Raw genomic sequence first — 11,258 nt, 5'->3', positions numbered from 1 at the left:
GGTGGGTGTTTTCTTTCAACACTTTAAATATTACATTCTACTCTCTTCTTCTTTGTATGGTTTCAGAGGAGAAATCGAATGGAATTCTTATCCTTAATCCTCAAAAGGTAAGGTGTTTTTTCCTCTGACTTCTTTCAGGATTATCTCTTGTCTTTGAGTTTCTGTGTAGATGATATACCTTGGTGTAGGTTTTTGTGGTTCTTATCCTGCTTGGTATTGAGATTCCTGCATCTGTGATTTGGTGTCATTATTTTGGGAAATTCTCAGGCATTATTATTTCAAATATTTCTTCTCTCCTTCCTTTCTGTCTTTCTCCTCCTGTTGGTATTCATTTTACATGTGTGTTACACGTTTTGTAATTGTACCTCAGTTCTTTGATATTCTGTGTAATTTTAAAAAAATTTCTCTTTGCAGGTCAGTTTAGAAGTTTCTGTGGGCACATCCTCCAGCTCACTGGTCCTCTCCTTGGCGTGTCCAGTCTATTGATGAGCCTATCAAAAGCATTCTTCATTTCTGTTAATGTTTTTTACCTCTAGAATTTCATTTTGATTTTTTCTTGGAATTTCCATTTCTCTGTCCATATTACCCATTTGTTATTACATGTTGTCCACTTTTTCCATTAGAGCCCTTAACATATTAATCATAGTTATTTTAAATTCTTGATAATTCCCAAATCTCTGCCATATCTGAGTCTGATTCTGATGCTTGCTCTGTCTCTTCCAACCGTGTTTTTGTCTTTTAGTACTCTTTGTAGTTGTTTTTATTTTTCCCCTAAGGAAGATTTACCCTGAGCTAACATCCACTGCCAATCCTCCTCTTTTTTGCATGTGAGCTGCTGCCACAGCATGGCCACTGACAGATGAGTCGTGTAGATCTGCCCGTGGGAACTGAACCCAGGTGATTGAAGTGGAGTGTGCTGAACTTAACCACTAGGCAACCAGGGCTGGCCTTCCTTGTAGTTTTTTGATTGAAAGTGCAACATGATGTATTAGGTAAAAGGAATTGAGGTAACTAGGCCTTTAGAGTGAGATTTTATGTGTATCTGGCCAAGAGTCACACTGCTCATTGTTTGCCGTAGGTGCAGGTGATAGAGGCTAAGATTTCCTCTCTGGTGTCCTTGTCTTTGTCCCCTGTTGTCTTGGGTTTCCCTGGAGACCCCTTCTTGAGTAAAGTCTGAGCTGTGCAGTTCTTTCAGCCACCGCCCCTTTTTACACAGGGCTCTACTGGTGTGTCCTTAGTGTGGGGGGCTGGGGAAGCATTCTACAGACTTAGGGTTAGGTCTCAGCATACACTGAGCTTGTGTCCCTGGGCTGTGACCTTCACAGGTGCTTCTCAGGTTGTTTGGTTCTTTGCTGCCCCACCTTAGGTGAGACAGGAAGGCGGAGGAGGCTGGAGTTGGGTTCATCTCTCCCCAGCATCACGCTCCCACAAAAGCCAGTAGGTTAGGTTCTGGTAGGGAGTTTCCCTGGAGGGCAGAATGCTCCAGGTGTTTTCAGAATGGTTACTTTTCCCCACTCCCTGCCAGAAGTACAGGGTGATTTGTCTTTGATCTACACCCTAAAAACCTAGCCTGGTTGCTGGTGGTGAAACTCAACAAATTGTAGGAAGTCCTCTAATGCTGGGCCCCCCTGAAGTTTTTAGCTTTCAAGTTTGTCCACATGGAGCCTCCAGCAATTTACCAATCCAGTTTACATTTTAATGTCCTGGTACTGGCTCCAGCAGTGGCTTCTGCTCCAGTAAGCTGTGATTCCCTCTATTTGCCTGTTTCTACAATTTGGGGGGCTGGTATTTGCCCTGTGACCTCAGTTATCTGATGAATCTAAGAAGAGTTGTTGATTTCCAGTTTCTTCAGCTTTTTTCTCGTTGTGAGGCTGGGAGTGATACTTCCAAGCTACTTACATGTTGGACTGGAATCTGGAAGTCAGATTTGGTTTGGTTTTTCTAGGCTGTGGGTGGGCATGACAAATTTGGCAGCAGGCCAGATTGTCAGCTGCAGCTGTTGAATCAGCGTGCAGTGCTGGACGGAGCGGGGCAAAGAGTGTGTTAGCTGTCCCATTTACCTCACCCTGCTCTGAATTGCCACAATTGTTGCTTACTCTTCACTGCTACAGAATCAGTATGTCTTATCTCAGGAGTTTTACCTTCATCTTTTCAACAATTAATCCAAATTCACACCCAGACTTTTCATCTGGAAGTTGTGGATTGTGACAAAAGTGTTTTTACAAAAATTTCAGAGACTCACGATATCTCCCACTTTGGTCTGTGTGGGCCACTGTAGGGGAAATCAGCAAGCAGTATACTTAACCAAGTGATTATCAGTCTTGTGATTCAAGACTGTGTCACCCCAACAAGAAAATTCAGGTGAATGAACCAGAATTGACTTTATTTCCATCCCTTAGGATTCTTTTTGGACAGCCATCTGGACAGCCACCTGGAGGAGATTACAATCAGGCTGGTCTGTTGTTGCTCGTGGGTGAAACACGGAAGCATCATGCCCAGGAATGGTCAGAGTGGAAACCTAAAGTGTTAAAATATGTCTATATAATCTCACATATCTTCCTACCACTCTTTCTTGAACATTGTCCAGGAAACATACAAGAGATGATCCCTATTTGGGGACAACAGAGTTTACTAACTGTGTGGTAGGCAGAATAGTGACCTCCAAATATGTCCACTTCCTATTCTCTGGAACCTATGAATATGTTGCTTTATATGGCAAAAGTGATTTTTCATATGTTACTAAATTATGAATCTTTAGATAGAAAAATTACCCTGGATTATCCAGGTGGGCACAATTTAATTACAAGGGTCTTTATAAGTGAAAGATGTAGGCACAAGAGTTGGAAACAGAGATATAGCATGGTGAGAAAGACTGAACCCGCCACTGCTGCCTTTGCAGAAAGAGGAAGAAGCCATGAGCTAAACAATGCTGGAAAAGACAAGGAAGCAGGTTCTCCCCTAGAATCTTCAGAAGGAACGCATTCTGCCAACACCTGAATTTTAGCCCAGTGAGAATCATTTTGAACTTCTGACCTCCAGAACTATTCGATAACAAGTTTGTGTTAAGCCACTAACTTTGTGGCAATTAGTTACAGCAGTAATGGGAAATTAATACAGTAACCAAACAACCCAACTCAGGTGAGTAGAACAGGAAACGATGAGGGATCTTGGCAGATCCCTGGAATACCCTGACTATAAGTCATTATTAAATGGGCTTGGTAACAAAAGATGCACCCCTGTGAGATGGCAGATGGTCCAGACAGTCGAAAACGTGAAAGAGTTTAGTTTAATTTCAAGGGCCAAATCAATGTGTGCAGAGTTGGCTGATCAGATGAAATAACAATACTCTATCCTGAAAAAGTGTCAAGAGTGGTGAGGCATCACTGGTAGCCCTGAGAAGGCATCAAAGGGCTGATATAGTCAGTTTTCCAGCAGCAGGGAGGTCAATGCCCCGAGAAATGTGTCATCCATTAATACGAAAGCAATGAGCCAACTTTTGGCAGGAGTCACAAATCTCCTCCAATGGAACAAGGTATAAGGTTTGCCATCTGGCAAGGTACTTGCTAGCTTCTATGTCAGGGACATAGAATCCTTTACTTTTGCCAGTTTGTGACAGAGGATACAGTGGAATTTCCAGTGTGATGATTGTTGCAGGTGGCAGTTGGTGATCTGGGAGGGGTAGGCTTGATAGCTTAGTTCTATTTGCTTTCGTCAAAGAACCACGGCATCTATATGACTGACCTGGACAGTCTGACAGGCAGCCACAAATTGTTTTTATATTCTGTAGCCCCAAAGAGTAATGTCTTTAATCTGTCAGAGTATTTTTCAAAGTGACAGAACAGACAGCTAGACCACTGGCAACAATTCAAGGGTCAAAAAATCAAGGTATTGGCCAGAGCTGTGAGAATGGCCGTCAGTTCTGTCCAGAGTAGAGCGACTATGTCTGTTTTTATGTCTGCACAGTTGGAGAACCACTGCAACTGGTTGGACACCAAAACCAAACCGTGAGTGAATCAAGCCCAGACTTTAGGGGAATGTAGGTGAATCAAGGGCCCTGTTGAGCCAGTGGATTTGCTTCAGGTGACGGGGAGGGACAGAGAGGATAAGGTTTCAACCAGGGAGTAGTTGCCAATTCTTCATGTAAATCTGAGATGTTGCTGGGGCTGAACCAGCTGTGTTCTTGAATATACTATTTCCATCTGACCAAAAAGGCCTGATTAGCCAGGCACATATCGTCTCCAACACCCAGAGTCCAACTAGGTGCTATGACTTGGTTTTTTTCCCTCTAAACCAAACTTCTTCAGAGGAATCTTAAATTCTGGTCTTTCCTATGTCCTGAATCTGAGACGGCCAGGAGAGACGCCCTTTACCAAGGCTAAGTTGCCAGGCGTCTTAGGCCTGAGCTCGCTCACTGTCCAGGTGGTACAGAAGCCTCCCACCCAAGAAGCCTGGGGCTGCTCCTTTGGGTCAGCTTCAGTGAACGGTGTGCCTCATGTGGACTGAGACAGGCCCTGGTTCAGAGAGCAAGCACAGAGACCTCAGTCCCCCACAAAATAATACTGAGTAACAGTCAGGGATAGAAGGTTCACATTTTTTTTTATTTAGAGAAAAACACAGTAGTAAGTGAACAAGGTAAAAATAAAAAATGGTGTAAAATTTAAACTACACAAGGAGAATATAGTGAAAGACGTCTCCCTCCCTCCCTTGACTTCTAGACTCTCTTCCCAAGGCACCCACTGGCAGGTCCTATCTTTTCAGGAAAGTCTGAATATGCTTGTTCTTTTTACACCACGGGCGTCCACTTCCCATTTTCAGAAGCCCCTTCCGGAGCCCTGCCAGCGCCGACGCCTGCCCGCCCTCTGACCGCAGCCGCCGCGGGCTGGCCGCCCGTGTCCAGCCACGTTCGCCTCCACGCCGGCAGGGACCACCCGGTGCCTCCCTCTCCGGAGCGCAGCGGGAATGCCGCTGGGTTCCAGCCGAGTCGAAGGAGGCGTGCGTTCCACGTGGAGGCACGGCACACGCCCGGAGGTGTCCGCCTCGCGCTCCGGCCGCCGACGGCCGGGCTGCCCTCACTCGCCAGAGCTCTGCAGGGCGTCCTCAAACTTTCCGATCTTCGCCCCCCGACCTGTGGAAATCCGAATGTTTCGATGTGCATTTTATCTCGTCTATGTAAGGCAGACCGTCGCTTCGCAAAACGAAGCGCCATCTGCACTTGCAACGCGGCTTTGAGCATTTGTCTCGGTGCCCAACCTCCCAATTACTCGGTCCCCTTTGCCCCGACTTAACGTGGCGCCGCCAGCAACTACTTCCGAGATCCGCTAAGACGAAGTCTCCCGACCAGCACCAAAGATGGCGTCTAGACCGCATCCTCCCCTCTGCGCACGCTCCGCTAGCCCCCACATTCCCCTCTCCATGGTCGTTCCCGGCTCCGCTCTAGCCGCCGCGCTCGGTGGGCGCCACCGCCAGCCAATCGCAGGGCGCGGACGCCGCTGGCCCCGCCCCGCGGATCAGCTGAGGGATCCGCAATGTCTGTTGACAGCGGCCACGCAGCCGGTTCCGGGTTCGGCGCGGGGCGGGGGGTAAGCGGACGGCGCGGGCTGCGGGCCGGCGGGCGGGACCCGGGAGGCCTGAGGCGTGCGGCCCGGCCCGCCGCGGCGTGGCGTGGGCGCCGAGGCCGGAGGGTCGCGGGGCGGGGGGAGGCGGGCCCAGCGTCTCCCTCTGCGGTCCCGAGTCTCACAGATGTTTCCGGGTTTCGTCAGATGTGAATCCGATGGAGCGGCCGGCGGAGGGCGAGCAGCCGCCGCAGCAGCAGCCGTGGGGAAGGCTCCTCCGCCTGGGCGCCGAGGAGGGCGAGCCGCACGTCCTCCTGAGGAAACGCGAGTGGACCATCGGGCGGAGGAGAGGTGCGGGGCGGGACTGGGCCGAGGGCTGGGGGCGGGGATCGGGGGACGTGGGGTGGGGCACGTGGGACAGGGGCTGGAGGACGGAGATCGGGGACCGGGGGCGGAGGACGTGGGACAGGGGCTGAGGGGCGGGGACCTGGGCCCTGGGGACGGTGGCTGGGCGAGACAGGGCCCACCAGGCTGTGGGAGGCCCCTGGGCAGGGCGCGCTGTGCTATCCAGTTTTTCCAGTGGAGTGAGCTGTCCTGTAAGAGCTGCCATTTATTCACTTATGGGTTTGCCCGGTCAGTTCTGAGTGCTTCGTGCAAATTATTTAATCCTCATTACAACTTTCTGCAGTAGGTGCATTTTTTCCCCAGAATGCAATCTTTTTAAGTTCATTACTACACAGAGCATCTTTTTTGATCTTGATGGAATGAAATTAGAAATCAGTTACAAGGAACACTGGAAAATTCACAGATATGTGGAAATTAAGTAACACACTTAAACAACCAATAGGTCAAAGAAGAAGTCACAAGGGAAATTAGAAAATACCTTCAGATAAATGAAAATATAATGTGCCCAAACTTATGGGATGCAGCTAAAGCAGTGCTCGGATGGAAATTTGTAGCTGTAGATGGCTACATTAAAAACATCTCAAGTCTCAGCTCTTAGAGTAGAGCTGCTCAAATGTTTGTTGATTTAGTGAATCTGGGAATCTAAAGACTGGAACAAAGTCACACAGCTAGTGAGAAACGTGCCCTCACTCTCACACTTACTGCTCTAAACTCCTGAACAGCCATCTGGTACTTTGGCCTCGCTTGGAGCCTTCCTGCAGGGAGAAAAGTGCACTGGTCAGGCCAAGAAAAATATTGTTTGTCTGAAAATTAATTATCTCTCTGATGTTATACTTTAAAGAAGAAAGAATTCGAAAGATTCCTGTTTAAAAGTAAATGTTTTTTGGTTCTATTTTACCCCTTATCATGTACCTGCACCTGTTTTTGTCTGGGGAGGGTTTTTTTGGCGGTCTTAAATCCCCATATCAAGTTAAAAAAAATCTTTCTTTACAAATTTGAAAATATACCTGCATATCATTAGAAACTCTTGAAAAATGCATTAATTGTCTTTCATTGATGTAATAGGAAGTTTGGTGAAGAGCAGAAGCCCTGGAGACAAACTGCCTGTGTTTCCAACCTGGCACCGCCACGTAACTTGCTTTGGGCTAACAACTTACCTTTCTGTGTCTTTCTACCTACTTTATAGAATCACTGAGGATTAAATGAGATTGTACATGTGAAGTGCTTAGAAGGAGCCTGGCTTAGAGTTAGCACTTAATGTTAGCCATTGTTGCTATAACACAACATTGTAATAACATCATTTTACGCATTGATACAAGGAGCAAAACTGTGTTGTTGAGTTAGTCTATTTCTTAATAGAAGTGCTTCCAGTGAATGTATTAACCTTTCCAGCAAAATGTAAAGGTTGCTTTATTAGTCTGCTCAGGCTGCCATAACAAAATACCACAGACCAGGAAGCTTAAACAACAGAAATTTATTTCTCACAATTTTGGAGTCTGGGAAGTCCAAGATCAAGGTGCCAGTGGATTTGTTTCCTGGTGAGAGCCTCTTCCTGGATTGCAGCCGGCTGCCTTCTTGCTGTGTCTACTGTGGGGAGAGAGAGCCTTGGTGTCTCCTCCTCTTGTAATGGCACAGCCCTGTCAGATTAAGGCCCCATCTTAATGATCTCATTTACCCTTTGTCACCTCGTCACAGGCCATATCTCTATATCCAGTGACATTGGGGGTTGGGGCTCCAACATAGAAATTTTGGTGGCACACAAACATTCTGTAAGAGTTGTAGAACTTGATTATATTTATTTTAAAATGATTACACTCTTGCTATATACAGGGTATTATTTTGAGGAAAAAAGAGAGCTGAACTGATATGTGGGAAGGGAAATGAGGGCTTCGCCTTCCCAAAGAGGTCCCCACTCTAGGGGAGTGGCAGAAATGTGTACTAAGCATGTGAGAGATTGAACCAACTGAATGACAAGCAGGGCAAATGCCAAGAATAGAGCTTTAGCACAAAGTATCTCAGTTCCAAATTAGAATGCTGATGTTCCAGTGTGAAGAAGCCTGTTGAAAACCCACTCCAGTGACACAGTGACTAGTCTTGGGTTTGGGGCTGCAAGGAGACTATCCTGGTGGTTATGCTCAGTGTACTGGGATGATGTTGAGCACAAATGAAATTCGCCTTAGATAAACGTAACAAAGTACTTCTCATAATTTAAAGTGTTTGTGCAAATAAGATTTCTAATACTTAAGGTCCGTGGAAGTATAGTTCACATATAGTAAAATTCACACACACACCCTTTTTTGGTGTGTAAGGAAGACTGGCCCTGAGCTAACATCTGTGCCAATCTTCCTCTACTTTGTATGTGGGGTGCCGCCACAGCATGGCTTGATAAGTGGTGTGTAGGTCCACACCTGGGATCCGAACCTGCAAAACCTGGGCTGCTGAAGTGTGGTGCGTGAACTTAACCACCACTGTGCCACCAGGCCAACCCCTAAAATTCTCCTCTTTTAGGTGTTCAGTGAGTTTTGAGAAATGAAACCACCACTACAGTCAAGATGTAGAACATTTCATCACTCCAGAAAGTTCACTGCTGGCCCTTTGGAGTCAGTCCCCTTGCCTCACCCCTAGCTCCTGGCATCCACCAATCTGATCTCTATCCCTATAGTTCTGCCTTTTCCAGAATGTCATCTAAGTGGACTCACAGTATTCCACCAGGCTTTTGTGTCTGGCTTCCTTCCCTTGGCGTAATGCTTTTGAGGTTCATCCTTGCTGTTGTGTGTATCAGTAGTGGTCTATTGTTTGGATGTGTCACAGTTTGTTAATTGACGACCAGTTGATGGACACTTATATTGCTTCCCACTGTAGGTTATTAAAAATAAAGCTACTGTAAATCTTAGCAGATATAGTATAAACCTATTGTATATTGTATATGGGATATTAAAAAGCTCCTGAAAGCTTTATTTTTTTGATAAGGAGAGAGCAAAGTATTTGAGAATTTGTCCCTTGCATTTAAGGCAGATGGAGTGATTGTATTCAGCTGTAGGCGCATCCCCCTTCTGTTTTAAATTTTATTAAACATGCGTATGCCTATGATAATTTGCTCAGTCATATTTTCTATGACTCTCTGTCATTGCTTCAATTTTGTGATGATTTATGAAACCTTAGATTACACAGAGAAGAAATTAAGGATTGAGTTAAGATACTGAAGGATTATTTAATTAAGCCCCTTAGTTTTTTTAAAGTTCTGTAATATTTACCAGGCTAGCTGCATATGTGTGCATATTGTAAAATTGTCACCAAGAAGCTCTTGATGTGTAGCTGGAGGTGTTGATGGGGTATCCTCTAGGTAATGAGAGTCAGGAAGGTTCAAGACGCAGTCCCTATCCCTTTGTTTTGGATTAACACTTAAATGCTTTTTAAAAAATTTCTTTGTACCTTATTTGATTAAGTTTTGTCTCCTTGTGTGTGTGCAGTATGGGTCCTGGTTTCCAGTCATGTGCTTTGGTTAAGCAAGGGGCCGGGTTGTGCATGTTCCTCACGGTCGTAACCAGCCTGTCCCCTGTCTGTTTAAGGTTGTGACCTTTCGTTCCCTGGCAATAAGCTGGTCTCTGGAGATCACTGTAAAATTACAGTGGATGAAAAATCTGGTCAGGTATCACTGGAGGATACCAGGTAAGCTCTTTCTGAAGTTCTTTTCTGCTTTCTCGTGTTGCTTCAGGAAGCTGACTTGAAGCTGGTAACTGTGGGGAAGAAGCGAGGGCTCGTTTTCTGTGCCACCGTGGTTTGCTGGGCTCTCGAGGTGTGAGGAAGTGGATTCTCTGGTTTCCAGGATGGGAAGCTCAGTGATGCTTCGGTGTCTGTGACACTTCCTGAATGTATTTAGATTTAAGCAAAAATATCTCAGAAATACGACTTAAAAGGCAGTAATAAACTTTTGGTTCATTCAAATCTATTCAAGTTAGACGTATTTCCCCTGATCAAAAAAATCTTTCTTTTTTTCCTTAGTTCTTGTACAACATAAGTAATACACAAAAGTGAAAAGCTTTCCAAAATCCCACTCACCCATTAAAAATACATACACGTTTATTTTGTATTAGTGAGGTTATGCTATTTATATTGTCGTTTCTGCTTTTGTCACTCATGTTTATGGAGTGCTTGACATGTCAGTACGTCTAGATCTCTCGTGTCTTTTTCGTTATTGTTATATAGCAACTTATTTGTCAGCTCCCTTACTGATGGAAATTTATTGTTTTGGCTTTTTCTTGTTATAAATGACACTGCAGTGACTCTCCTCCAAGGCTCTTTGCATTTATGTCTGATCATTTTCTTGGAATATGTTTGTGGGAAGGAGTGCTGGGTCCAAATGTGCCTGCGTTAAACCTGGTACAGGTGGCAGGTGCCCTTCCCGCAGTACGTTGAGAGTGTGCCTTTCCCACCAAATGATTTTTTTATTTCTGTAGAGGTCGGGCGCTCTTGGAAGACTAGGAATTAGGTTTTATTAGGAAGAACAGATGCTCCTCCCCCTCTTCTAGTAGATGGCAGATGGAGTTCTTTATTTCTCAGCGCAATGGACAGTAACTGCTGGTTCTAGAGCCATCCTCCTGTGTCAGGTCCTGGCTTTCCCCACACTGCCTCTACAGCGGTATTAGCTTCCTGTGGCTGTTGTAACAAACTACCACAAATTTAGTGGCTTAAAACAATACAAATCTATGATCTTATGGTTCTGGAGGTCCCAAATCCAACCCAGGTTTCATTGGCCTAAGTTCAAGGTGTTGGCAGGGTGAGCTCCTTCTGGGGGCTCTGGGAGAGAATCCCCTCCATGCCTTTTCCCGCTGCTGGAGGCTGCTGCATGCCTTGGCTGAGGTGGCTGGAGGGAAGGGGCTGTTCCAGACAGAAGGAGCCGCAGGTGCAGAGGCCCAGGGGCATGAGCAGGCCCTGCGTGGTCAGAGTGAGTGGTGATTGCAAAGCTGGGCAGTAGACTCGAGCAGGAAGGCCCCAGTGTCCACGCTAGGGAGTCTGGACTTCAACCTGGGAGAGTGAGAAGTTATCAGAGGGGTTTAAGCAGAAGGGTGAAATCAGACTTTTGGTTTGAAAGAGGGTGAGGATGGCTTGTGAGGGGAAGCCAGGCAGTATGGTGGCAGCCCTGTGTCTTTTGTAAGTGCAGTTTTACTGGGATGTGGCCACGGCCCTGCAGTTCGTAGTCTGGCTGCTTTCATGCGACAGTGGCAGAGCTGAGTAGTTGGGCCAGAGCTTGTGTAACTGCCCAGCCTGAGCTGTTTACTGTCTGGCCCTTTACAGAAAATG

The 11,258-nt window shown here is 46.2% G+C and overlaps 1 protein-coding gene and 1 long non-coding RNA gene across 11 annotated transcripts in view; one reads left to right on the top strand and one right to left on the bottom strand.

Annotated features, from left to right (window-relative positions):
• Positions 1-4,577: 4,577 nt before the first annotated feature.
• Positions 4,578-5,419, bottom strand: LOC139084789 (uncharacterized). Its single transcript, XR_011542520.1, has 2 exons — positions 5,287-5,419; positions 4,578-5,125 (listed from the first exon to the last, which is right to left on the bottom strand). It is a non-coding gene; the product is annotated as an uncharacterized lncRNA (long non-coding RNA).
• CHFR (checkpoint with forkhead and ring finger domains) overlaps positions 5,120-11,258 on the top strand; it is a 29,462-nt gene continuing 23,323 nt past the window's right edge. For 7 of the 10 annotated variants that reach the window (XR_011542513.1, XR_011542512.1, XM_070629428.1 and 4 more), the window contains exons 1-3: positions 5,442-5,579; positions 5,760-5,903; positions 9,527-9,626. Coding sequence is in view for 8 of the 10 variants with exons in the window: in XM_070629428.1 (XP_070485529.1) it covers positions 5,771-5,903; positions 9,527-9,626 (233 nt within the window). In the remaining 2 variants the exon portion in view is untranslated. Of the gene's footprint in view, positions 5,580-5,609; positions 5,904-9,526; positions 9,627-11,258 lie in introns of those variants that run through there. The other 3 variants (XM_070629426.1, XM_070629424.1, XM_070629429.1) reach the window with 3 other exon arrangements.

Source organism: Equus przewalskii, chromosome 7 (assembly GCF_037783145.1).
Source record: "Equus przewalskii isolate Varuska chromosome 7, EquPr2, whole genome shotgun sequence".
NCBI classification, from domain to species: domain Eukaryota; kingdom Metazoa; phylum Chordata; class Mammalia; order Perissodactyla; family Equidae; genus Equus; species Equus przewalskii.
This window is presented reverse-complemented; position numbering and strand designations above follow the sequence as displayed.